This window comes from Rhinolophus sinicus, linkage group LG05 (genome assembly GCF_036562045.2).
Source record: "Rhinolophus sinicus isolate RSC01 linkage group LG05, ASM3656204v1, whole genome shotgun sequence".
Taxonomy (NCBI): domain Eukaryota; kingdom Metazoa; phylum Chordata; class Mammalia; order Chiroptera; family Rhinolophidae; genus Rhinolophus; species Rhinolophus sinicus.
Window position 1 is genome coordinate 183,653,045 of NC_133755.1, and position 27,928 is coordinate 183,680,972.

The 27,928-nt window shown below is 55.0% G+C and overlaps 1 protein-coding gene across 2 annotated transcripts; it reads right to left on the reverse strand.

Moving 5' to 3' along the window:
* Positions 1-145: 145 nt before the first annotated feature.
* On the reverse strand, positions 146-27,928 carry THBS2 (thrombospondin 2). 2 transcript variants are annotated; one of them, XM_019717602.2, is made up of 22 exons: positions 27,799-27,928; positions 25,069-25,141; positions 23,067-23,623; positions 21,890-21,974; positions 19,135-19,337; positions 17,008-17,148; positions 16,261-16,357; positions 14,633-14,803; positions 14,274-14,450; positions 13,331-13,504; positions 12,721-12,848; positions 12,491-12,643; positions 11,789-12,007; positions 10,440-10,547; positions 9,713-9,872; positions 8,339-8,457; positions 7,487-7,721; positions 5,601-5,828; positions 4,884-5,155; positions 4,254-4,351; positions 3,085-3,224; positions 146-1,780 (listed from the first exon to the last, which is right to left on the reverse strand). In XM_019717602.2, exons 2-22 carry the CDS (start codon positions 25,118-25,120, stop codon positions 1,773-1,775), a joined length of 3,525 nt encoding a protein of 1,174 aa, XP_019573161.1. In that variant the 5' UTR covers positions 25,121-25,141; positions 27,799-27,928; the 3' UTR covers positions 146-1,772. The 2 variants fall into 2 exon arrangements, with proteins under 2 accessions (XP_019573161.1, XP_019573162.1); XM_019717603.2 differs by having other exon boundaries at positions 1,643-1,780; positions 27,709-27,827.

A 27,928-nucleotide genomic window follows, 5' to 3' on the forward strand; every position in this document is an offset into this window, starting at 1 on the left:
CCACTGTGTCCTTCGGCCAACGCACAGAAACTACACAGTGCTCACGGTTTGTAGTCAATGCCTTCTCCCAACCCGGGTCGTCCTAGGAATGCAGTTCACAGAAAAGGAGAGAGTGCAGCAACACCAAAGAAAATCAGCCTCAAAGGAAGCAACAAACACAACTTTATCAAATGAAACGTGAGCATTAAAATGAAGGCTGCGTATTCTATTTGACAACAAAATGAAATCACTATTAATAGGGAGGGAAGATTTGCTCACATCAGACAGACAAGACGAAATCCTCTGCTTAAACCCCTTATGTGGAGTGATAGTAATATTTCCTGCAGAAAGATCACATGACTTACGGCAAAATATAAATCAAACCTGTGTCTGTGACCATGTGACTGATGGGTGGGTCTGGCAAGACAGCACTGACTTTTCATCAACCAAGTTTTTAAAACCCTGTGTACAGCAAATACGTAACAATAAAAAGTGTGGGATTAAAGTCACAGGCAACAGCATATATTAAGGTTCCGTTATAAACTCTTCATTATTATTTATTCTCTTACATTTTATAGCATGCTTTGTCATGACAACATAAATTATAAAGCTTTATATTTTGACAAGAAGATATTTTGCTGTTACTGTATCTTTATATTATATGCTAGTTATGTGTATATCTAGAAATTATACTACACGTGTTCCTTGGCATTTTTAAAATAAGTTATTGTTGAATGGAACTGCATTCTGTATTCATTTAATAAATATTAACACGATATTTATAACTGGAACCTTAATGAAACATGTCACCACATTAGGCGGAAGCCACTTCCCACACTTTCAAAGCCTAGACAGGGACTCAGATGCCAAAGTGTGTTTGCCGCCTCATCCATCTGCTTGTCTGGTCTCCAGGAGCAGACACTGGGAAAGAAGCTCAAGCACAGCTCTGGCGACCAGAATGCAGAATCAAGTGACAAGTGGCCAGGAGTTCTGTCAGCTCTACAACAGCACCAAACAGCACGTGTGGCCAACTGCAGTGACGGCACTTCGCTCTGCTAACCTATCACACGTGAGGCTTCACCAGGCCCACGTCTGAGCTACGTGGGAGTTGTTTAGCGGGAATATGCCTTCTCTGATAGAAATGCATCTCTGCTGAGGGGGAGGGTCTTCAGTGGACAAGGGGTGGGAGAGGGGTCCTCATTTATTCTCAGAATCGGTTTTAATGTTCCAAGTAGTTAAGGGACATCCTCCGTCACGTGACTGCTACCTCCTACCTCCTCCTGACTCTGACGTCACCTCTCCCTTGAGTTGACCTCACAGGATTGTGTGTTATAGAACAGCTGTGACCCAAGACCAGGGACCACTGTGAGCAGTGGCAACAGTGTGGTGACATGTTCCTGCTTAACTTATGAGAATGGTCACGCACAATATTCCCTTCAACTCCATATACACATAAATACAATAAGTAATTACAATTTATATGTAAATGTCATTCTTTTTAAAGAAACAAGAAACAACGTCATGTCATGTCAATTGTCATTCCACATAAAATCTCATGTATCAGCAAACATTTTCCTGCAGTGTGTTGGATGTTCATCTCTGGGTCCCATTAAAATTTATCCTCTGAAGGCACTTGGGCTTGGGGTTGATGACAGGAGGTGAAGAACCACTGGAAGTTAAGTTCAAGGACAGGAGGTGCTGCTAGAGAGAGAGAAGCTGGAAGTACCAGGGTGGACTGAGGTGTCTAGGTAACAGCATCTACAGTACGTGGCTGGAAATGCAGCAAATCTTGTTTACACATCTGCAAAACAGTAAACAGAATTAGGATAATGGGGCCATGAGTTCAGTTTCATTGTTTTACATACAACCATTATAAAATAATTAAAATATTATTTTAATTGAAAAACAACAATGTGGTTGGATGGATGGATGGATGGATGGAGGGAGGGAGGAAGGAAGGAAGTTATGAAAGGTCACCTAACAGGGGGAAAAGAAAATTTCACCAGACACGAGAAGATAATTCAATGTTCTGTGTTCCCTGCATCTCTACCTGATGCATGATTTTCAATGTGTGACTTTTGAGAAACATATTTGAACTTGAATTACCTCATCTGCACAAGGGGGATATTTTCATGTCTACCAGAGGGTACGGAATTAGACCAGACAGGAGCCAAGTTCCCTTCCAGGTCTATGATGCTTTGACATAAAAAGATAACTAGGGGCCAGCCCGGTGGCTCAGGCGGTTAGAGCTCCATGCTCCTAACTCCGAAGGCTGCTGGTTCGATTCCCACATGGGCCAGTGGGCTCTCAACCACAAGGTTGCCAGTTCAATTCCTCGAGTCCCACAAGGGATGGTGGGCTCTGCCCCCTGCAACTAAGATTGAACACGACACCTTGAGCTGAGCTGTTGCTGAGCTCCCAGATGGCTCAGTTGGTTGGAGGGCATCCTCTCAACCACAAGGTTGCCGGTTTGACTCCCGCAAGGGATGGTGGCTGCACCCCCTGCAACTAGCAATGGGCAACTGGACCTGGAGCTGAGCTGCACCCTCCGCAACTAAGACTGAAAGGACAACAACTTGAAGCTGAACAACACCCTCCACAGCTAAGATTGAAAGGACAACAACTTGACTTGGAAAAAAGGCCTGGAAGTACACACTGTTCCCCAATAAAGTCCTGTTCCCCTTCCCCAATAAAATCTTAAAAAAAAAAAAAAAAAGGTAACTAAAGAGAACCAACCTATCTACCTACTTTTCTTTCTTTCTTTTCCTTCCTTCCTTTCATCCTTCCTTCCTTCCATTTTTTGCAAGGCTAACAATCTAAAATTTCATTACGGCCCTGAAAGTCTAGAAAATGCAGGAAGCTACAGGGCAGAGTGCAGTGAAGATCGGTGGGGACTGAATAACTGGAAAGTGTCTGTGCTACCAAAGGCATCCACAATATATAACAGACAAACCAAAAGCAACTTGAACTGACCAAACAAAACATCTGCCATGGATGGGCCACCAGCTTATTGCCCGAAAGTACAGCTTTTGTGAAGGGAAAGGAGCATGTGTGCCATCCCCATTCTGACTGCCAGCTGCCCCTGGATGCTGTTCCCACACTCACCTCTGCATTCATACTTGAGGTCCGAGAAATAGACCATTTCTTGAGAGAAGACAAACAGACCCAGCCGCCCACCAGCGTAGGTGTGGTCATAGATGGGTCCTGAGTCCGCCATGACCTGCTTCCCCTCGTGGACTAACACACTGTGGACAAGGAGAGGAGAAAGGAGAGAAGGTGATGCCTGTGAAGCCCGCTCACCGGCAGCAGGAGGTCAGCTTTCTCCTTGCAGTGCCACCAACAATGACAGCCTCGTCCCCAAGCCCCCTTCCTCCTGTAACCCCACCCGTGTGGGGTTCACCACTGAATCCACCTGTGACAACCAAAGAGCGACATTTTCTAGTCCCCTTCCATGCAGTCAGTATCCCTCCCTCGGCCTGGGCACCAGGCTCCCCACATGGTGTCCTCCATGTCATGGGCATGACAGCCATGTGCCCACCCACCACCTGAGCTGCGTGATGGCCAGGGAGGGACTGCATGCCTGAGGATGCCCGCATAGGAGGGAACATGCACGCCAACAGGGGCGCTCCCCGTGGAAACGTCGCTCTGGCCACCAGTTAGCGCCCCGCTCAGACCTGCACGTGACCTGCCAGGACACACTACACACCCACTTATATCCCACTCTTATTAACTAAGTTTAATGTTGCAAGAAAACTTAAATTTAAATCGTCCATATATTTTTATCCAAAATCCATCACAAATGCTGTCATGCCAAGAGAACAAGATTCTGTCAGACTAATGACACTTGTGAGTTTTCTCCCAAGATGCATTTCAAAGTCAGCCATCCACATGTCAGAAACGACACGAACCTGTTCTCCACATGCAGCAGTCGCTATTGTGGCAAGAATGAGGTCATTTTAACAGCTGCCTACCCCCCATGCCTGGAGCATCCATCGGGAGGACACGCTGTCATCCTCCAAGTTACTTTACTATGATGAGTTTCATTTTCTCCTCTTCAATAGTTTTGGTTTTGTTTTTTATAAACCAAGTGCTTTGCAATAGAAGATGCAGGGCAGAAGAGACAAGGCACTTAAAGCAGAAAAACCCCAAAAACATGCTAATAGACTTCACTCTGGCTTATCAGTCTGTTTGTGTTCAAACTGGCCATGCATGGCAAAGGCGTCCTCACGTGACAACCGCTTGTTAGAAATGTCGGTGGCCAGAGCTGCGCTCACCGTATGTAACCGGTCTTCGGCCTGTGGGTAAGGTGCCACCTGTATGCAGTGTAGTCTTTCCAGCCAATATTTTTGGGGTCGTGCCATAATGTGCGGACCTGAGGGAAAAGCATCACTCTTGAGAACGATTGGCACTGCAAGTCTTACCCAGTTTGACAACACCAAATGGGAAATGACAACATGACTGCAAATCAGCCCGGATGACTCATACATATAGTATAAACGCCGAGTGTTGATCAAAACCAGTGACAGGGAACAAGCAGCTCGGTGCCAAGAGCACAGGAACCAGAGACAGACTCATGGGTTCCCATGCTGCATCCTCTGCTTGCTCAGCTTGCAACCTCGGGCGAATCCCAAAGCTTCTGCCATGCAGTTCTCCCTATCTCTACAAGAGGACAGAAACGTGTTCCATTTGCAAGGGGATCGCCTACTGTGTTTCTACAAGCACCAGGCCTGGCGTCTTTCATGGGGGACGGACTCAGGAAAAGATCATCCCAAGCACTGTGACGAGTTACGGTTAACGAAGCCAAGCTGGTGGTATCTTCAGAAGGGCTGGGACTGCTGCCCTGAAAATGCCTGGCGGCTGCAAAGCCACATCAAAGGCACCGCCGCCCGCTCGCCTGGCCTCACCTGTCCCGCCGTGTTCCCGGTGTGCCACAGAGCGTTCCTCAGGTGCTCGCCCGTCCCCGTGGTGGAGTTGACCACCTTGAGGGACACGCCTGAGTAGCCGTAGGCCCGGGTGGGCTGGTCTTCCCAGTAGGTCTGCGTCACCTGCTTCCACATGACCACGTAGAAGCGGCTGCTGGACTGGTAGCCGAAGACAAAGCCTGCATAGTCGTCGTCCCGGTCGGTGTTGACGTAAAACGTGCCGCTGAAGTCCACAGACCCAAACTCATCGAAACCTGGATGCCAGACGGAACATTCAGCCATAAGGGTAAGTCCCAACCAGCCTTTACGGGACACCCAGGACACCGAACGCAGCTCAGTGGAGGGGCTGCTCGCCTCCTCCACCCACTCAGGCCCAGTTACTGTGGGATCAATGAAATGTACCGGATGGGATTTCAACTTCCTGGTCCTCATTGATCGACTTACTGCAGAGCTGTCCTGTATCATGTATGCTTATAGACCAAGTTCGTATGGTAAGATGGCTCCCTGAAAATGAAATTTCTGGGACGCTGGTGAGCACACGTGCTCCCCCAAGTTCTGTCAAGCATATTTGGGCAGACGGTTTCACAGACCAAGGGAGGATGGGGGTTCCCAGGACACACCCGTGCCAGCCCCATGGCTTTAGAGAGCAGCCGCATGCTTGTGGGCACTGTGCACCAAGTGTGTGCTCTGAAGGCTCACCAACAGCGATGCCAGGGTCGGAGTTCGCCGTCTGCACCAGCTCCTTGCCCTGATGGCGGATCACCCAGTTGGGGTCGATTTGTGTGGTGCCCTTGGGATCCAGGTGCACCATCTGGAAGTTCCTGAAGTCGGTCTCACTGATGGCGCTGTTTTCAGGGCACACGTCATCGATGTCCAGGACACTGTCATTGTCAAAGTCGTCTTTGCAAGCATCTCCTCGCCCGTCACCTGTCACCAAGGGCAAGAGGAGAAACAAGAGAACAGAGGCGATGGCTTGCCATTGGCCGTTCTGTGTCTGAGAAAAGTTAGCACCTGATTCTCTGAAACCCACGGGCAAGGGCCTTGCAGTGTTGGGTGGATTGATGCCTATAAGCTCTAGAACTCTTGGCTTCAATGCTCAAGGAGTCCTGACTCTTCACAACACCGCTGACAAATACTGCAGGAAGCCTGCCGTCGTCACCGTCCCCTGGGAGCCATTTCCCACCGCGCTCTGAACTCACACGGGGGTACTGAACCTGAGTGGCTGTCAAACAATCCAGAGGGACCTCCAGCTTTTCACCATGTTTTCAGAATGTGTGTTTTTTCCTTTCGTACTCAGCCCTGCCTGTAGTCTACTTGGCGTTCCAAGCAGCACTCTCACACTAGCGAGGATGCCCCCGAGGGAGATCTGGGCTCCCTTTTTGGAAGCTTCTTGTCCGATTCTCCAGTGAGGTGGTGGGAGTGGTGGGAGGGGCTGGTACTGGGGGAGGTGCACACTGTACCTTCATTCACAGCACCCCTTCCACGGAAATGATGACAACCCACAGCGGGCCACGGTTTACCAAACTAGCCCATTTGAGTGCCTAGCACCTTAGAAGGAGAAAAAGCTCTGACGTCCCCTCAGTCTGCCACTACATGTCCCTCTGTTCAGTGAGACACATTCCAGTTTCTTCACTCACGTGTAAGGAAATGAGACCACTGAGAGGCTGCTGTGTGTGTCGGCCTCTCCTCCCCAGGTCCCTTCCTGGGCAAACAGCCCAGCTCTCCCCGGGACCACAGTCCTCTCCACGAGCTGAGAGGCTGTGGGGCTGACCACATCCTTCTCACGTCAAGACACACCGTGTCCTCTGAAGACCCCTCCTGCTGCTCGCCAGAGGCTGCCCAGGGCTGCCCTCGGATCAGCGCGGCTCATGGCTCCTTAGCCATGAGCTCACACACCCAGTGACGCGCTGTCCCCATGTGTGAAGGACGGTGCCCCCACTCGGTGCCTGCATTCAGCAGGCTCCACCTGGAAGCCACTCTGTCACGGCCGGGGTCAGAAGCCCGAGGACGTCCAGAGGTGCACTGCCGACCTGCTGACTCCGGCAGGAAAGGCTGCTGCCACCCCGGGCGCCACCCCAGGTCCCAGCTCAGCGCGTCCACTGCCGGACACGGCTCTTTGCCATATTTCCCATTCCCGCCACTTGGTTTGCTTTGCCCTTAAAGAAATAAACCCTCTCTGTCCCCTCACTGTCATAACACACTGGGTCTCTCCTTCTTCCTGTCTGTCACTGGCGTTTCTTCATAAAGATCGCCAAGAGTTTTGAAAATTATGCAGAGACTGAGCGAGATCTCTGCTCACTGGGAGGCGGAGAAAACCGCTAGGCCCCGGGCCCCGCCCCTACCCCGCCTCCGCCCTTCCCTGGCCCCGCCCCGCCCCGGCCCCGCCTCCGCCCCGGCCACGCCTCCGCCATTCCCTGGCCCCGCCCCCCGGCCACGCCTCCGCCCCGGCCACGCCTCCGCCATTCCCTGGCCCCGACCCGACCCAGCCCCGCCTCCGCCCAGCCCCGCCTCCGCCCTGGGCCCCGCCCCCACCCCGGCCCCGCCTCCACCCTGGCCCAGACCCACCCCCGCCTTCAGTCACCTACCGTCTGAGTCCTCCTGGTCAGGGTTAAAGACCAGCCGGCAGTTGTCCCTGTCGTCAGCCACCCCATCATTGTCGTCGTCAGAGTCGCAGGCATCACCCTTGCCGTCGCCATCATGGTCCGCCTGGTTGGCGTTGGAAATGTAAGGACAGTTGTCCTGGTTGTTCTGGTGGCCGTCCTCATCGATGTCCTCGTTGTTGTCACACTGGTCACCCACGAGGTCATTGTCCACGTCGGTCTGGAGAGAGAGCATAGGGACGGCAGCGTTGAGCATTCATCCAGGGGAATGGGCACCAGACAGCAAGTCACCTGTGGACGTTTGGACTGTCCCACATGTGAGTGGCCGCTTCGCCGAGCAAAAGGTGCTCGCGGAGGCCACACCGCGGTCTGTACACGACAGGGCTGGGACTGGCATCTCCATCCCAGCGACCTCTCTACAGGGGCTTGCTTTACGTAGGGAAGACGGGACAGTACGAGCCCCCGATTCCTTAGACATCATCGGCTCTGGCATGTCCTGTGAACTGTATCACTATGTTCTGTTCTTGCTGCGTCTCCCAAAGACACATCTGGGAAAAAAGCAATTCCTCTGATTGTGTCAGGGAAAGACAGAGGCAACTATAAGGAGACACAGTCGCCCTTCAGACAGTGAGACGAAGGCCACTGCTCGCTTGGCCTTTCGCCACTGAGATGGAGTCCTGCTTAGAGCTGAGGTCAGTTAAAATTACTGGAAAGCCTATGTGGTCATGTCTTGGCAGAGCTAACAGAAAGCCAGAGAGACATACGTATCCATGGCCGATCAGGCCCCCCGAGCCCTCGTCCTGCTCAGACACACCGACCCGGCGCCTCGCCCATTACCTGGTCAGGGTTATGCACCAGGGGGCAATTGTCACAGTGATCTCCCACGCCGTCGCCGTCGGTGTCTCTCTGGTCAGTATTGTAGACATAGGGACAATTGTCTCGCTCATTGAAGACATCTGCAGGCATCCCAAGGGAACACAGGGAAATGTGCTGAGTTTGGAACAGCACATCGCCTTTCTTATCACATCAAATAACTTACAGCCAAGCTTTTATTAAAAGAAAATGATCTAAGAATGTGGTAAAATGGGAAAAGCGTTAGATCATGAAAGAACATGTGTCAGATTTCTCATTAACTTTAAATTCCCTTAGTTTAAACTGGAACCAGCTCATGGAGGTTTCTGGGTAATGCCACCCAAGGGGAGTTGTTGAATGTGTCATCACAGGGTCACTCTGAGCCTACTACGCTGAGTGTGTCCCCTAATATCCATTCAGAAGATATGCACCGAGCGCCTGGGCACTGCTTCACTGCGGGTTATTCAGCCCCGTCACCCATTCCCCACACTAGGGGAAAGGAACAAGGGCAGAGATCGATTGTGTTTTTAGGTGTGATACCCTGTTTTAAGAAACCTGAAAATAAATCATGAATTTCATCAAGATTAGAATCATGAAAAAACATGACTGAACCCTGGACCTCAGCGCCATGGCTGTCAGTGACCAGGCACACGTGGCAACATCACAAAGTAGGGAGTCAGGGAAAGTATGGAGGTGAGGCAGGGCATCTGGCTTGTCCTGGCCAGGTGGGTCTGGGGGGAGGGGCAGCCTGGGTCCAGGGCGGGTGAGAAAGGACCCTGAAGAAACGCAGGGCATTGGCACGTCACAGACACCGGGTGTGGAGGAGAAGCCCAGTGGCCAAAGCCCTAGGGGCCAGCATGCTGGCGGCTGTCCTGGGGGCACTGGGATCTCAGGTTAAAGGGGGGCCTATTGGGGCCAGAGGTTCCCGTCTGCGGGTACCTGGAACTTGGGGGAGCTTTGCAATGCATGACTCAGTGAATGGAGAGAAATAAGGGCCTGAACGCGTACATCCCAGGACAGAGGCAAATGCGGACATCAGACCTTTCTCAGAAGCAGCTGGGTGAGGAGAGAGGCCTGGGATGGGTGGTTCCTTAAGGAAGGTGCCACGCTGGGCCCCAGGGGCTGTGCCAAGAGCCAGCCAGAGAAAGGAACATGACAAATCTGCACCTTCCCAAGGGCGGTCCCGAGGCTGGCCACCCCGTCCGCTGCCCTCGGAGAGGCCGGCTCCTGGGAATGCAGCACGAGCCACGTCATCTTACGTCAGGGCCCAGATGAGGCTGAGCCTGCACAGGCAGTCCTGAGGGGGACACAGAGCCACAGGCCCGCCTGACCGTGACCTCAAACCCTCCTGTCACTGACCGTCCCCGTCGATGTCCACGGAGCACGCGTCACCCTCGCCGTTGTGGTCTGTGTCGATCTGGGCGGGGTTGTGCACGTACGGGCAGTTGTCACAGCGGTCCCCAACCTCGTCTTTGTCGTAGTCGAACTGACGGGGGTTGAAGAGAAGCTGGCAGTTGTCCTAGCAGGAAGCAGGGAGAGTGTGAGCACGCCCAGTGAGCCCCGCCGGACACCCGGCTCAATTCATTGTAAGTCACACAGGCACCTGCCCCGTCAGGACGCTCCTACAGCTGACATAACATTGCCTGCACCTCGTGGTGAAGATATGGAAATGTCAAGTGGATCCATCAATCAGCGGATCAGTGACAGTCAGAGGTGGTAAAGCTGTGAGTAAAAATGTATGTGCTGTGTCCTGCCGGTGCTGTATTGTGCACGGATGGCAGGTCGTTTGTTCCGCAGTCGCCTCAGGAAACGGCGACGCAAGTGTACCGGTCCTGCAGGCACAGTCCCGCCCATCCCAAGGTGGCAGACACGTCCCTGTTAGGCAATTAGCATGCACTAAACTATTAAAAATGATTCTAGCAGAGCACCCAGACGGCTGCACGTGCTACGTGGTCCACTTGCATTTGTAAACAACAGGCATGTGTATCAGTGACTGAATTTACTGCGGCAGGAGTGCTGTCCCCGACAATCTGCCCTTTCCAGCCCCAAAACCCAGAGCAGGGGCTCAGATGGCACAGCCTCTGACCTTCTCATCACTGACGCCGTCATTGTCATCGTCGCTGTCACAGGCATCGCCGACGCCGTCCTTGTCAAAGTCCTCTTGCCCGGAATTGGGCAAGAGGGGGCAGTTGTCCTGGAATCAGAGGAAGTGGCCAGTGACAAAGACGCCCCTAAGAGTCTGCGTTCTGGAAGGCAGGCAGTGAAGCCTGAGGATGGACTGAGACATCAGGCTCACACATCCGTCCCAACGGGGCGCAGGGAAGGAAGAGACGCACAGCGACGCCACAGGCACCTGCTTTCCTTTCGAGGGCAGCCCTGGAAATCACGTCACCACTCCCAGGGCACCGAGACAAAAGAAGTACGTCCCGAGCCCAGGATCCCTGAGCTGCCCAACAGGGAGGACACAGGAGAGAAAGGGACCGCTGCTGCCAGGGACACGGGCAGACACAGCCTCAGGGGCCCCTCCCTCCAGCTCCACACCAGCAGCCGGGGCTCCTGGACCTGTGACCTCGTCAGCAGGAGGGGCAGCGACCTGCTCAGGAACTGCGTCAGGCCCCACATCACCCCCGGCTCAGCTCTTCCTGGTAGGCAGGCCACTTGCCTCTCAGTCCAACTCAGTTAAAATTCAGACACCAACGGCGGGAGGGAGCTGTAAGTACCAGAAGCAGGAGACGGGAAAGCCGGTGTTCCAGGCACGGTGACACGGGCACCGCAGGGGCTGGCCGGTGGCCTCTGCATGCACTCGGCACGGCCCACGTCTCCTCAGAAGCTGGTACTGGGGCCACACGTGGGGCTCAGTTTCAACAGCAGCACATGAGGATGTGGGGACAGGCCCTGAGGACACCTTTGCAGCACATACATAAGGACCCTCTCAGTCCAAGTGTCACTGTTGCATCTAATTGTCCTCATAAATTACATGTATAGATGGGAATTGTGAAATGTCATTTTTGAAGTTATTAAATTCCTATATAAAATCGCAGAAAAACGAAAAACATAATAGGTCCGTATAGCAGTGCAGTCCTAGTGTCACACACAACACTGTCCATGCCACCATGGCCGGGTGGCCGCTGACCCCTAACGGACACCTGTCCACAGTCACATCAACGAGTACCCTTCCTGGGGACCTCCGGGCTGGGGACCTGGCGGGTTTCTATCACCCTGATGATAGAAGCCCATCACGGAAGCTGGCTGATGGCCCGGGGGACGCCACACCCAGGTCCCCTCATCCCCACGAGTGTGTGTATTGTCTCCAGAAAGGAAACCCATGTAGAGTGTAGGACGCAGCTGGGAATGGTCTGGGGCTCCCCACGCCACGCCAATCAACCACCTCCGCATGGCCACTGGCCCTGAATGGAGCTGCACACCTGTCCTCACCTTGACGCAGTGGTAGGTGGCATTGGTGGCACACACCAGGTTCTTGTTGGGCCAGCCGTCCAGGTCCGAGTCCTCCCCACAGATGAGCCCGTCGCCCGCGTAGCCCGTCTGGCACTCACACTTGTACATGGGGTCGCTGAAGTGGCCCAGGTAGATGCAGTCTGCGTGCTTGTGGCAGCTGTGGGTCTTGTCCTTGCATGGGTTCTCAGGCTCACACACCTAGGGATGCACGAAGGGCCGGTTAGGACGCATGCTGAGACCCAGCGTCTCGGGAGGGCCCCGGCAGGGCTGCAGGGTCCCCTCCCTAGGGCTGCTGCAGAGATGGCAGCTGCCGAGCCAGCCTCCAGAAGCTCCGGACTTCGTCCCTTCAGGAAGAGGTCTGAGGTCCCTCAGTGGCTCCACTGAAAGCTGCCCACACGCACCCGAGCCTGCAGGTGCCCATGATGCTGCCGACCCTGGTCCTCATGGGCCCGTCGCAGGGACACTCAGCTCCAGTTTTCTGTGCTAAGGCCTGTGTGTGGGGCCACCACCCATGGGAGGGCTGGTGGCAGAGGCCCGGCCCCCAGCTGCCACAACAGGAAGCAGCTCCTGAGGTCTTCCCAGCGTGTGGCCCTTTCTCCTCTCCCCCATCCCATTTTGCCAGGTCCTGGCCAGACTGCATGAAAGCCTAAAAGCCTGACAGGAACACCAAGAGCAGCGCACCTGCTTTTCCGTCCTGGCCGCCTCCAGGCCCACGCTGAAGGGCTGGCTCCCTTTGTAGCGAGGTGGGCACGGCAGGCAGTGGAACCCAGGGTTGGTGTTGACACAGCGGTTTGACTTGCTGGTCGAGAAGCAGACGTCGGTGACCACAGCACACTGTGGGGACAAGCAGAGGTGAGCCTGTGCCCACCCCCACACATCCTGGGGTGCCCTCTCCCAGGCAAGGCACCCACCTCGTCCAGGTCCTCGCAGTGGGTGCCGTTGCCCAGGAAGCCCACCGGGCAGGAGCCGCAGGACCAGGACCCATCGGGGAAGCTGCTGCACTGGGCTCCGGGGAAGCAGGGGTTGGACAGGCAGCCGTCTGCGGGGAGGGAACAGAGGGGTCAGGACAGCGGCCAGGAGCCGCCACTACGCGGGCAGAAGTGGGCTCGCAGGGCAGGCACACGTGTGTGCTGTCAGACACCTGCTTCAGTGCAGTGAGGCGGAGCCAGCCAGGCTATGCCGGTGACGTGTGTGTGGTGTCACACTGCACAGCCACCTAACGCTGCCATCCCCGAGAACACGCTGCGAGGTGGCGAAAACGCGGCAGTGGGCCCGTTTCAGTAACGACAGCTGTTACGTCCAGGGTTCCACACTGCACTGCGTGTCTGTTTTTACGTGAAAATGCTGGCAGAACACAGCACGAATGTTAAAAGCAGGTACCGCTGTGTGCCCAGAACTGGTTTTTCTTTTCTGTGTTTTCTGTGTATTTTGAATTTTCAATCCAAACACAGAGCCAGCGGTCACGGCCACGCCACCCTGGCTGCAGCCTCAGGCAGTGGCACGTGCTGCGTGCACACCCACCGAGGGGGCAGCTTCTCCTGTTGCACATCTGATGCTCCGTGACGTCCCCCATGCAGGCCTTCCCTCCGTACTGGGGCTCGGGGCTGTTGCAGACACGCGTCCGCTCTCGGATCCCTCCAGCACAGGTGACCGTGCAGGCCGACCACGGGGACCAGGGGCTCCAGCGACCATCGACTGCAGGGAGAGAGAGGGGGCCATGAAACAGGATGGCACTGCTGTGCTGGGGCTTGAGGGGGCGGAGCGGGGGAGGGAGGCGGTGTCCAACGTGGCAGGAAAGTGGGTAAGGAAACCCTTCCGTGACCTGAGACCTGAGGTGAGGTACATGCAGAACCCTGGCTGGTCGTTTTTACGTCTGGGACCAGTGGTCACACCACCTGTGTGTCCAGAGGCTGAGAACCGCTGACAGGGCTGCTGGCTGCTGGTGCACCTGTCACGTGCACGAGGCACTTGCTCTGAGCGGTAGTGTGATGGCAAGGTCCGTTTTCCATGGCCATCATTCAGCACACGTGCCACGGGCACCAGGAGTGGCAGGACCGGCCTGAACACCTCTTCTCCGAGCCTCGGCACAGCCCAGGACCCAGGGCCCCACAGAGGGCCTGGCAAGGCACCCCCGTGTGTTCTGCAGAGCTGCACTTGCTCGCCTGGACGCGGGGAGGCGCCCCGAGATACCTCCTCTGGCACAGGCACTGCTCCCACAGTCCGGGTGCGCTCACAGGGTCCCCAGGGCTCTGCCTCTGGTCCCCTAACTGTTGGTTGGTCCTCGTGGAGCTGAGCTGACTCAGGCGGAGCCGTGCCCAGCGCAGGCGGTCTGCTCTGACACAGCCAGCCTCGAGGTCCGGCCTCTCCTCAGGCTCAGGCCCCGCCCAGGCCTTCGTGGGACTGAACAAGTGAGTGGCCCAGCTGCCTGCACGTGCCCACCCGGCTGTGCCTGGGCCCCACTCACTCGGGCAGGGGACGCCCTGGCAGCCTCTGGTCTCCCGGCCGCTGCCCTTGCAGCTCTTTCCCCCGAGCTGGGGCACAGGCGAGTTGCACAGCCGGATGCGCGTGATGTTGCCGCCTCCACAGGTGACGGAGCAGGATGACCAAGGCGACCAGTGGCTCCAGCCGCCGTCCTGCCGGACTAGCACATGGAAGAAAGCACAGGGTGTCAGCCGCTGGGCCAGAGGGAGGAGGGGGGTGCCAGGCAGCCAGCAGCCTCCCGGAAAGGGCAGTGGGCAGCCCATCCTCGTAAACCCAAATACCAAGAGCTGGGCGATGCAGACCCACCCGCTTGGGGACGGCCGAGTGGCCTCAGACACTCACTGCGGTTGTCACATTTGCCCAGGCTGCATGCCCGTGTCTGGATGGACGGCCCCAAGCAGGTGTTGCTGGTGACGTCACATGACCGCCCTCTCTGCTGGGTGCCAGGCCCACAGGTGGCAGAGCACTCTGTCCACTCTGCCCATGGGGACCAGCCTTCCTCACTGTCCACTGCTGCAGAAGGGGACACAGGGGCCCCGTCAAGACTCCACCAGTGATGGGCGCAGGATGGACCCATGGCACACCACAGGACCCATGCCCTTGGGATGCTGGGTGTCAGCTTCCGAGGGAGGGGACGCCCTGGTGGTGGGCACTGGCCCCAAGGGCAAACAGCAGGAATTCCCGATGTCTGCACCCAGGCGGGAGCTCAGGGGCTGCTCCCCAGGAAGGCCCTGTGCTGGACGCAGCTGGGCCTCAGTGGGAGGTGTGTGCGACGGCCCCAGATGCCACCGGGGGCCATGCCCCTGCTGGTGTTGGGAGTGCGGGTGGGAGGCCACGTCAGGGCTGCACGAGCTTTACTGCAGTTGTCAAGATTTCCATTTAACTTCCATTTGCTGATTTATACATGGTAACGAAAACTGCCCATTTTTGCTAGGAATTACAGGTCACTAAATTCAGTTTCAAATAATTTAAATTGGGACAAGTTACATAGAAAGCAATTCCCTGCGAGTAAGATTTTCACAGTTAATTAATTCAGTCCCTACATGAGAGAAAAGACAGTGACTTTAATGCAGGAGACTCTCTGGTAAATAGTAAAAGGTGCTGTACTGTCATGTTTGGATAATAAACAATGCTATTAATTTAATTCAATGATTAAACATCCCAGAAAGCAAGAAGAAAGAGAAGCATGGCTGAGGAGACCTGTCCTGTGCCACTCTGCCTCAGTGCCGTGCCCCCCGTCCTAGGATCTAGGGGGGCTTCTCGGTGGCAGGGCCTGGGGCGCCCCAGCAGGGTCAGGCGCACTGCCGGGAGCTGACCACTGCCGGGAGCTGACCACTGCCGGGAGCTGACCTCCACCAGACTGAGCCGCAGCAGGTGAGTCAGTGCAGACGCCCTGAGCAAAGCTTTCGTGTCAGGTGGCTTCAGGATGCAGGAGCCTCAGCCGTGTGGGGACCTGAGGCTGTGGGTGCGTGTCCTGCCCTCCCTGCATCAGTGTCTGATCCCAGGAGTGAATTTCTATGACTAGAACACGTTGCTTGGATGATGAGCTCTGGCTTCCATTGGATTCTGCACTATCGTCCTTCCAAAGGGTGTGTGCAAGGCTCACGCTTCATCCTAACACACAAGAGCACCAGCTGTGTCTGACTCACTGGTGGGTATTTTCTCGGGACGAATGTCAGGGCTGTGTGTGTGTCCCAGTGGCCCCCAGGGCTCAGCTCCCTCATCAAGAGGAGACGGGCCGGCCCGAGAACCCTGGCCCCCGAATCCAGGGCGGCCGGAGCTTCCGGGTGGTGCCCGGTGAGCAGTGAGTGGACAAGGTGGAGTCCTGTGCTCTCCTGCACGTCCCCTATGTGCTCTCACTGGTCTGAGCCTCAGCCTGTCTGATGAAACAAGGAAGGTTGAAGCAATAAGGACTAGGTGGCAGGGCTGCTGGGGACGGTGGTGGGGATGCTGGGGATGGTGGCACTTACAGTGGAAGCAGGAGGGACAGCATTCACCCTCCACCAGGGACGGGTTGGCGCAGGTCACAGGCGGGCAGGAGATTTGGTGGCAAACAGTTTTAAATTTCTACAAGAAAAGAAAGGCATTCATGGAACACTCATGTTAAAAAATAAAGCTTGGTACCAGGCTAACTAGGAAAGGGTCACCGGAATGTCCACGGCTCCCCACATCACAGAAGGCTCCGACCACGTCTCCCCTTAGAGCCCAAGCTGCTCTCCGCGCCCTTTCCTCCTTCTGCCATCACTGAGCAATGAGAACACAACAGAGACCTTCTGGGCAGGAGGGGAGAAGGGACGGCGGGGCCAGCTGCTATTGTCTGATGTCTGAGGCCATCACCAATGGAGACCGAGTGACCGGAAATACAGAGAAGAAACAAGTGACCCATCTGCCATGTGGTGGGCAGTGACATGCCATCCCCAGGTCTCCGCTGAGTCTCACATCCCTCAAAGAACTGAATGGAACTAAACACAAACTAGAGGGATACCCGGCCAGCTCGGTCCCAGCTGTGACCACCTGGGTGACTCTGGCCGTGTCACTTCACCTCCCTGGATGTGGGTGTGTGTGCAAAGCACAGCGGCTCCTGCACTGGGGCTTCCCTACATTCCTTACGGTCAGCCATGGACCACACGGTCTCCTGGCAACCGCGACGTGCTGGAAGCTCGATGGCGGCTGAGGGACAATGACGCTCTGCAGGGAGCAGGGCTGCTGGGTCTCACCTTGCAGGTACACTTGGTACAGCTGTCCACCACCCAGGTTTCATTTTCCGCAAAGAAACGGCCGTCCTGCCAGCAAGCTGACACGTTCCTCGTCTTCGGGGGGCCACCGATGAGCTCCCACAGAAACTGGTTATCATTAGACTGGAAAATCGAGGTGGGGTGAGTTCAGACAAGAAACCACGCGTTCGGTCACTGCTCGCGATGAGAACGTCCCTTCTCCCACTCAGCCCTGAAGTCCGCATCCACATGTGCCCTGAACGTTCGCTGCCTCTGCATGTTTGCTTAATGCAGCCCATCCCTGAGGTCGATCACGCATCAGGGAACGAAGCCGCCTGGTGGTGCTAGACGGTGGGACAGGGGGACCGCCCCCCGCCAGCCAACTGCGGCTGAAACTACACTTCCCTTCATGAGTTCATCCCACTGATAAACGACACAGACATGATCCTTGCTGTTTGTGGGGGAAGATACAAAGTTTTAAAAAAATCAAATACATGACAATTAGAAGGCTCATCCCCTAAACACATGTGCTGTTCACCTTCTCTCTCCCAGCTCCCGGCTCCTGCTCATGGTAAGTGGGTACATTTCCCCTGCTGTGTTTCCCTGAAAATAAGACCTAGCCAGACCATCGGCTCTAATGCGTCTCTTGGAGCAAAAATTAATATGACCCGGTCTTATTTTAATATAAGACCTGGAATATAATATAATATATAATATAACATAACATAATATAATACAATATAAAATACCAGGTCTTACATTAAAATAAGACTGGGTCTTATATTAATTTTTTCTCCAAAAGATGCATTAGAGCTGATGGTCCAGCTAGGTCTTATTTTCGTGGAAACATGGTAGTGGCGGCTTCTGATTTGGGGGTAACAAGCCCTCTGAGAATCGGGTGGAAGATACGGACCGTCTCTTGCACAAACCACTCCGAAACACACCCATCTGCTCTTCTGTGCAATTGCAGGGAGCTCACAAATTCCCTTAAGCCCCGAGTCCAGGTTAAGGAAACGTGTCCTGAAGCTCATCTCAGTCTGAGGGTGAGAAGCTGCGGCGCCTGAGGTCCCTGCCCCTCCCACCACTCTGTCCTGTGCTGGCTGCAAGACCACCAGGGACTGCCACGGCCATGTCAGCCAGGCCGAGGCAGCCCAGTGGGGGGCATGCCACCTGATCAACTGTCAGGAGGAAGCTTCTGTCCCGTATGAAGGTTGTTCCCAAAGCAGAGATCGCTGCTATCAGACCTGAGGATTTGGGAGTCCCTTCTCCCCCGCAGACACGGGCACCCCACAGGGGTCATTGAGCACTGGGCACAGACCGGCACTGCCCTCACTCCTGTCCCCATCCCTGCCTCAGTGCCATGCACATGGTGGAACCACAAGCTACAGTCACTTCCTACATGGAGGTTGCAGGAAAACACAGCTGGAGGACGTCCATATTGTTGGAAACCTCTCTCTAAACTTTCAATCACAAGTTCTACAGCCTTTGAGACGCTGTTCTCTCGGCCCTGATGTGCTGTGAAGATGAAATCACACGTGGCTGTGGTCATGTCACACCTTTAGGGACAGGCCAGGCCACTGTGGCTCTCCGTCACCACACTTCAGCCTCTAGATAGAAGCATCTCCCTCTGTGTGTATGACCCTGACTTACTGCAGAGACGAATGTCCCCAAGCTGAGAACCCGTTTTGGAGACAGTGTCGCCATGACCACGTCTGTCACTCTGAATCCCTCCTCTGTGTACCCACCCTGCACTTTGAACAAACATCCCGAAGACCTGCCATGGCCATCCTGCCACATGTCGCAGACCAGCCAGGGGTTGGCGAGGTGGGATGCGAGTTGGGGGGTGGGACGCGAGTTGGGGGGTGGGATGCGAGTTGGGGGTGGGATGTGAGTTGGGGGTGGGATGTGAGTTGGGGGTGGGATGTGAGTTGGGGGTGGGATGAGTTGGGGGGTGGGGCGAGTTGGGGGGTGGGGGAGTTGGGGGTGGGATGTGAGTTGGGGGGATGTGAGTTGGGGGTGGGACGTGAGTTGGGGGTGGGATGCGAGTTGGGGGGTGGGACGCGAGTTGGGGGGTGGGACGCGAGTTGGGGGGTGGGACGCGTGTGTGGGCCACCTCGGCCTGGCACCCACCACTTTCCTCAGGTTGTCATGCAGCTGGTTGACGATGACACGCAGCCCCGACAGCTCGCTGACCATGCTGCCCAGCTCCTCACAGGAGCGCTCGCACACGCCTGGCCTCTGCTCTGCGCCCTGGCCCACATGCCCGGTGACAACGGTGACAGGCGGGCTGAGGTGCAGGGTGTCCGTGTCTTCACTGATGGCGTTGGCTTCGGCTGAGGGGAAGCAGAGGGCAGCGATCAGACGTCGCCCCTGGGCACAGCCCGGCCATGCCCGTTGCCCAAAGGGCAGGCGGGTCTGCTGTGTCGCTGTGGCAGGCTCGTCCCTCGCACAAGGAGCCACAGAGACAACTGGGTCCTGTGTGTTTAGCAGGGGCTCTTCCCCACTCATGGCCCCACTAAGTCAGCGTTCAGGGCCAACAGAGCTGTGGCCTAGGAGCAGGCGCACGTGGCGGCCCGGGCAGCACGTCCCTCGTCCCGCGTCCCTCGTCTGTCCCTCGGGGCCCCAGCAGCTGCTTCCTGTGCAAAGGGAGCAGAGGAGAACACCCCCTTTCCTGGCAGCTCCTGCCCTCCCCCAAATGCTTTCCAAGCCTGAGTTCTGACAGCACCTCTCAACTCCGCATCCGTCTCATTTTCCACCTGAAACACCTTTGCTTTCGTCTGCTTGTTCTGCATTAAGCCCAGTTCAGATGTCCACATGCTAAATAAGTGATTCTGTCCCGACTCCACCTTCCTTTTCCCTGACACTCTCGTCACGTGTCTGCCGTGACCCTGGAGGGAAAGGCAGACTCCCTCCCACAGGGTCCCAACCCAGAGACTCTCTTCTCAGCCCTGGAAATAGCAGTTGCTCTGAGGTCCTCGTCCCCAGGGCTTGTGTGTCTATGACACAAAACACAAACCAATCTGAGCAAGTGCCGAAGCAGGGCCACCCTCAGATGGTGCTGGCTTAGGTGTGGCTGTGCCCAGGCCCGGGCGTCTCTGCAGCCACAGCCCAGCCTAGCGTCCACTCTGCAGTGGCGTCACGTTTCAAATGCTTCATTTCTGTCACATTCCAAGGTTGACCCGTGACTTGTAAATGTGCAATTGTGTCTGCCGGGCCGTTATTGAGCTGCTAGTACTTGGTTATAAATCTTTGTCACACGTCTCTCTGATCCGGGGGCTTGCTCACACCCACTAGACCTATCACCTCACAAAACCATAAAACTCACACCTACTGGTAACCGTAGAGACTGAAGCTAATGCTGCCGTCCGCGAGACACCGGGACGTCAGTGCCTGGTTTAGGATGGGCCTGCACCCCACCCCCACCGGACAGGTACTGTCACTGTGGCACCAGCGCCCCCAGGGAAGGCACAGTGGGGGCTGGGGTTGGGGCTCGCGTTAGAGCAACTGCCATTCTCCTTCCTTCGAGGGTGAAACGTCTCCCTGTCCTTTCCTTTGTCACAGTGACGTGCCGCCTACCAGAGAGGACGGCTCGAATGAGGGTCAGCTTTCATTTCCATCCAGCAAGGCTGTCTTCCGTCAGGGACCCCACAAGCCGTCCCCTCCGTTCTGTGTCCTCGGGAGCCTATCTGGCGGAGTTAGTGTCGGGTCTTAGCCATGCCAGGACTTTTGCTTCTTTAATGACCCCACCCCCGAAAAAGAGGACGAATGTTGGCATGTTAGCCAGAGCTGGACACACAGGAGGAGGTTTGGTCGTGAGCCGCAGGGACCCGGCCCACGAGAGTTCGGAATTGAGAATAAGTGTCACAGGAGGCACTAAAAACCTCTCTTCCCTCCAGTCTGGCCAAAAATCACTAGTTTGCTTCCTTGTCACCCTGCCTGGTACTTCAACATCTGAGAACTGTCCAGGGGGACAGGTGGGTGGCCTTAGACTGAAAGACACCTCAGTCATCACTCTGGACCGAGCGGAGCCGAGGGGCTGGACACCTGCCCAGTGTGTCTGCAGTCTGGACGTTTCCATCCAGAAAGAACAACTTATATTTGTCATGACTTAGGATTGACATGAAGACGTGAGCTTAATGAGAATGAGGCACGTAGCAGATAAGAGACTTTTCTTTGGGGCCTGTCAGACCGGGTGGGTAGCAGCTTGGCTGCTCGCAGGTGGTTACACCTGCAATTAATGGGACCTCCCTGCACCTCAGCTCCTTTCTCTCTCAGATGAGCAAAGACAAGCACCCAAGTCATACAGGTATTTAGAAGATCAAAGGACATTTGAAGAACCCGGCCACTAAATCAACTAAATTCTCATGAAAAAGTTGCCAAATTCTCACTGGACGTGAATTTAAAATGTAACTAACAGACCATGTGGGATCCCGTAGCTCCCATCACAGGTCTGAATCCACACTACAGATGGGGCGAGAAAACGTCCATAAACAAGCTTGACGGACGTGTGGGGTGTCAGCTTATTAAGCGGATGTGTGGAGTGTTCACACAGTAATAGACTAGAAAATTGGCGTGTATTTAAAAACATGAGAAAATGCCAGTGATTTGGTTTTGGGCTTGTAAATGGATTTATTTGGATTAAAATTTATTCAAAATTAATCCTTCAACACATTTATCATTTTGAGATATCAACATGTTTAAATTGACGTGCCAACTCACTCACAGACAATGGTGGCGCTTGATTCAAATATTTCTATTTAAATCCCCACAGCCCACATTCTCACACACACACACACACACACGCACACACATGCACAAACCCATAGCAGAAATCTATCCAAAATAGGAAATTAACCAGGAAAAACATCATTTAAAACACACCTACCTCCCTGGTTTTGCTGGCAACCTAACTTGCTTAGAACGTCTTCCACAGCATTTTCAAAAACTAAGTAGACATTCTGAAGCAAGCCCTGTAAAGAGACACGAGGAGAGAATCAGAGCGATGGGTCGACATCTAACGTTTGATGCCAAGCTCAGTGACATTTTAAAGATACAAGATGTAATATTGAAATGGTGGCAACGACTTCTGCTATGGTTTTATACTCAGTAGGCTTGAAATCTCTTTAAAATGGCTTGTCCTGTACATGTCTTTTCTGAGACGTTCTTAGGCATGACACAGACATAAGAAGCAAGTGCTGCACACAGAAGAATGAGGGTGGCCCCAAAAGAGGGTAAATCTGCCCCCTGAACACTCAGGTGGGCATTCTAGGCTGTGCTTTCCTCGCAGGGCACCCTGGTCGTTGCCAGTGTTCTGGCATTTGGGCCCAGGTCTTGGAAACACGCATTGGTCCAACCCTAGATGCAGACAACAGGCTGAAAGAGCCGTCCTTCCCCAGCATGAGTGCAATGCTGGTCACAGCGGGCTGCTCGCCAGCATCTGTGGCCACCGGAGCCTCCTGGGAGCCCTCAGAGATTAATCTGATAACAAGTCAGATATCTCCAGGCCTTTTACGCAAGTAAAACATATGCTTATTTCCAAAGATTACCCACATATCTGGGAGAGAACGCTGTATCCACACTCCATTGTAGTTTCTTAACGCGTGTGGTTTTAGAAAGATCCTCCTCCAGAAAATATTTTAATAAGATGAAGATGGAACTATTCCCTCCTAAATCAATAGCCTTTCCTTAGAAATAGCATCGTTCGTTTGTTCTCCCATCACCTCAATAAGAAGCCGGAGTCTGGGAGTGGGTTCTGGTCCTAAGTCAGCCTGGGGTTGCACAAACGTCAGAATGGGGTTCACACCCGATCATCAAATTGACCTTCACTCTGGTAATGGGTGACTGTTTGTGCAGGTGAGAAGGTGCCCCTGTGACAACTCGCTCTGCCTGTTCCCGGTTTAGAAAGTGTGTGCTGCGTGTGCACGTGTGTGTGCACGTGCCCTGTGACATCGGCGGTGCCAGTGGCTGTGTGTGCAGCCCCCCGCGGGACGCCCCGTCGCCCCGCCGTCCGGAGGCTCCTTCCCAGGCCTTGCCGGTGTCCCCGGTGTCCCTGGTCTACGCACCCGGAAGTGACTCTCGCGAACAGAGCCCTTGGCCACGTACATCCGGCTCTTCTCCGTGTCCAGCTGCTCATAGAAGGGCTCGTCCAGAGTGAAGCTGTCGATCAGGTCGCAGCCCACGTACAAGCTGAAGGTGTCGCCTGTCACCTGCACGGTGACATTCTTCCACTGGGCGTCAGCCAGACCCACGTCCTCCAGGGACACGACGTGCTGGGCGCCGTCCACCCAGTAGGTGAGGTCCAGCGTGTCGGCCGGGCCGTTGGACACGATCTCGAACTGCCTGCGGGCGGCGCCGGGGCCGTCCAGGGCCAGCAGCGTGCCCCGCGACCCGCGGTCCTGCTTGAGGCTGGCCGTCAGGAAGAAGCCCTCCTTGGCCCGCATGGCCCGGGCGATGCGGCTGAGCGCGGCGGCGCCCACGGGCGGGATGTAGTCGAAGCGCAGGAAGCGGTAGGCGGGGGCGCGCGGGTCGGGCCCGCGGAACTGCTTGGCCCCGATGGTCCTCCGGTTTATGTTGCTGATGCCGAACAGGTCGAAGGCGGTGTCCTCGCCCGGGTCGCCGGCTGCGTGGGGAGAGAGCAGAGCAGGGCGGCGCAGCGCGCAGTCCCCGCAAACGTGACTCTCGCGCTGGTGGGTTAGTGAGGCCGCCCCGCAGCCCACCGCCCCCTTCCCCGCAGCTGGGGCGCCGCAATATCCTGGGTGAACACGCCATCCTCTCCCCGCAGGCTGCAACCCCTGGTGTGGGCCCCAAAACAGCGGCTGCTACAATGTAACCAACCAGGTAACCAACTGCGCCGCCCTGCGCTGAGTCAGGTCCGCTGACCCTTCCCACAGCGAGACTCCGGGCAGGAAGCAGGGCCCTGATGACCTCCCGCCACCCGTCCCAGATCCGGTCCCCGAGCAGGACTCTGAGCTGCTGCCCAGACCTGTCCTTCCACCCCAGACCGGGGCTTACGAGTGACCCTGTCTCCACCATTCAACTGCCAGAAAAAAAAATTCGTGGAAAAGAAGTGCATCTTAGCCTTGGTAGCCATGGGTTTTCAGAAAGTAGCTGAATTGCACGCTGCTTTCTTATTGAGACCTTCGGAGTTAAGCAAATCATGTCGCTATATTTCATTTTGTAGGAACACATTCTCCCACTTGTAACAGAGACACTACAGGCAAGGCCCTGGAATGGTGATGGGTTTCGAGCCTATAAGTGAATGGCTTTAAGTCACCATCTAAACTGCTGGGGACAAAAGTGATCAGACCTCACCAAAATCATAACCGTTTCACTAATGTAAGATAATTTACTGAACAGAAAGTTTAAACAAAGCACGACCTTTCATCCAATATTTAGCAAAATAAAACATTATGACACATAGTGTTGCTGAGGGAAGTCTGAACGCCACCACCTTCGACAGAGCCATTTGGCAATGGACCCCAAATCCTTAAAATAATGACAACCTTTGACTCAGCAATTTTGCTTTTGGAACTCATCCTGACGATCTCGTCAGAGATGCTAGTGAAGATCTAGTTACAGGCATATTCCTTTGGCATCATCTACACTATGAAAATAAAGTAATAATGTAAGTGGGAATTGGCCTAGAAAAGTAGAGCGTCTCTTCTGATGGACTATTGTATGGTCCTTAAACATCATGCTATAAAAGAATAAACACATGGGAAAATATTGATGCTATATTTTTAAGTAGGAAAAAAGTGGAAAGAAACAAAGTTATAAAATACCCAATACTTCCAGTGCTGGAGATACAGCATGTAGAAAAAAGGCCAAAATGTGCCCGGAAAAATGTGGTGTCTCTAGGTGGGAAGGTATTTTTCTCTAATACCTGGATTTTCTAAAAGAAATCATTTCCTGTTACATAGACTCAGATATAAACAAATATTTGTTTAAAACAAGTTAAGGGGGGCTCAGAGGTGAGAACCTCCAGCCACCAACATCACCTTGGCCCCTCATCCTTCATGCGACCCACACCCCAAAGCCAGGTGGCCGGAGGCCTTGTCCACTCACCATGAGCGCCACAGGAGGCCACCAGGACCGGCAGGACCAGCAACCAGAGCATCCCGCCTCTCAGCCCCGACCCCTGGGAACAAGGTGGAGACTGTCAGTCACGAGGACACTGCAGCTCCAGTGGAGACTGGAGCTTTTACTCACACGACCGTTTAAAAGCATTTGTATATAAAGCTGTAACAGATGGGTTTGGGGGAAATAAAAGCTGCATAAGCAATGCGCTTTTCAAATGGGACGTTTCTAACTATTTTTTAATACTTTCTACGAGTATTTGTTGACGACCTCTGTGCCAATCACACGCTAAATATTCATGTGACTGGCCCCTCAGCATGACCCAGGAGGTAATTCTGTCCTTATCATCTCCACTTTGCGGGGGGCAAGTGGGGGACTGCAGAGGTCACAGCTCTCCCCAAGCAAAGCTGAGGAGAAGTGTGGCACGACCTGAACCCAGGTAGCTGGAATGTAGAGAAACACCAGTGTTGAAACTAACCTGGGAGGCTTTTTGTGTGTAAATAGCCAAGAAAAGAAGAAGTTGTGCATAACGTAACTAAATAGAACAAGAAGGACATGTACGTGAGAGAAATGAATTTAGTTTGGTTCCATTGTATTTAGATGTCATCTTCACTCAGCTGGGCTCCTCCGCAGGCCTGCTTTCCGTTCTGGGGAAAGCAGTTGGCTGCCTCAGCACAGGCTAGACCCAGCCAGCAGACCTGGCCGGCAGCTGCTCACGGCTCTAGGCAGCTGCTCACGGCTAACCGCTGTGGGGCCAGAGCCTTCCTGGGGTCTCAGCTTCCTCAGCCCCACTGAGCATGTGGGTAGCCAGCTCCCTGCCACGTGCTGTCCCCAGCCCTGATTCCTGCCCCATTTAGGAGATCACAGCTCGTGAGGGTCTCAGTGCGGAAGAAGCGCAAGGACTCTGCCTCTGCAGAAGTATCTGGTAGTCCACATCCTGTGACTGTGCGTATATTCAGTTATACTTGACATTCAGTGTTGTTCAGCTTCAGGTGTGTACATGGCAGTGTTCAGGAATTATAATAGCTACGTATATACGGTGTCGAGGGGTAGATTGGGGGTGGGGGTTATCACTTTGTGAGGGGTATAAATATCTAACTATTACATTGTTTTATACTCCTGAAACTAATTAAAAAGAAGTATTTGGTAAACTTGAAAAGTCGCCTTCCCCGGGGAGAGACACCCCCCAGAGGAAGAGAAGGGCACTGCAGGCCCCCTGGCTTCCGTAGGGTCCAGACACCGCTGTGCAGTCTGCCCCCAATCAATCCAGCACTTGGCTGTTTTCTGGGCAGCCCAGGGAGCCCCAGGCCCATGGGACTCGAGGCTGCCCTCTGGGGGCAGCCTCTGTGCAGCCTCAGGCACCCGTCGAACCTCTCTGTGCTGGTCTCCCCATCTGCAGAGTGGAAAGTACTGGTTTAAGTACCTCCCTCAGGGGCATTATGAGGAGTAACTCGAGCCAGTTAGTACCGGTAGGTGGAGGGCTTATCAGCACAGCCAGTGCACACACTGGGCCGGGCTCCCCCTCTGGAGTGCCTCCCCCGTGACTGCAGTGTCCTGGCAGTGACAGCAGTGTGGATGGTAACAGGAGCCTTCAAAGGGTTAAGGTACATGAGGGGACACGTGTCAGGTACTTACAATGCCTGGCACTCAGGGAGCAGTGGGCAAGCACCTCTGGGTCCCTTTCCCTGCGTCTGTCCCCTATGGGCAGCAGGACGGCTGGCTCTGGCCAAGGCAGGCTCCATCCACACTACAAGTTTGACCTTTCTGGGTGCCCAGCACCCTCAGTCGGCTTACACAGAGTAAATGAGCTCTGTTCTGACCAAAGCAAACCGTCTGGCTCCACAGGCAGAAGCGTCACAGAGCATCAGTGCTCTGCCACACGCCAAGCGAGCCTGAGGGTCCCATCTAATCTCACGGGACGATGACGACCAAGAAGAAACGGCAGAACCAAGAGTCCCGGGATGGTGGGCACAGCCTCAGCACACCCGCCTGTCAGACTGCAGCCCTTCTCAGGTGTCGTGTCACATAGGACACTCCGGCACCGTAGGCTACTGTCACACAGCGACAGCAGCACGTATGGCTGTTCCCTCAAAGGAGATATTTCCAAAGACTGAACCACAGGATGTCTGAGAACTTCTAGTCATACTCACAGCAAAAACAACTTTCCCTCCACCAAGTGACATGACTGAAGGCGGTGCTGCTCCCACTGCCCCCCCGGGACCCAGACAAAGCAGCCCCTTAACTGCCAGGTGGGCTTCCAAGGACAATCCCCCACCGGTGCGGGCAGCGGCTCCAGGCAGCCGGAGGCTCTCCATGGCCCTGCTACTTCTATGCACTAAGCACATACAGAAGCGCCCCCGGCTCCTAGGACGGTGACGGCGGGGTCTCCACCGTCGCGATCCGCTCACACCCTCCGGAGCGGTGTCTCTAGTTCCCTTCTCACGGCCCCTCAGTCACAAACTTCGGTGTGTAAACTGTTGACGCTGCAGTGGGCACGGCCCGGGCAGGTCCCGGGAAACCACAGGGACCCTCGGCCACGCGGGCGCCAGGGGCGCTCCGCACACACCGACGCTGCAGCCCGCGGCGCGGGACGGTCGCTGACAGGTGTCCCCACCTCCAGTTACGAACCTACACTCGCGTCTCCCCGCTGCTGGAAATCAGATCGGCCGCTCCCACGAGCTACACTGGGAAGGGAGGTGCCCTTTGCAAAGCCCTTACCGCACGTGAGAAGCTGGGCGATCGCCGCGGGCAGGAGGCACCGGACCTCGGACGGAGCGCGCGGGCGGGGCGGGCGCACTGGCCGCGCGGGCTTTATAGGCGCCGGCGGCGGGCGGCCCGTCGGTCACGC

What these genes read in the sequence shown, in the direction of transcription:
- THBS2 (XM_019717602.2), bottom strand. Translation starts at nt 25,120, where the DNA reads ATGCTCTGGTTGCTGGTCCTGCCGGTCCTGGTGGCCTCCTGTGGCGCT. An exon ending in GGCCTCCTGTGGCGCTCATG is followed by an intron (nt 23,624 to 25,068) that starts GTGAGTGGACAA and finishes CTCCCCACGCAG; the next exon opens with CCGGCGACCCGGGCGAGGAC. An exon ending in TTGCCAGCAAAACCAGGGAG is followed by an intron (nt 19,338 to 21,889) that starts GTAGGTGTGTTT and finishes GCTTCCCCTCAG; the next exon opens with CCGAAGCCAACGCCATCAGT.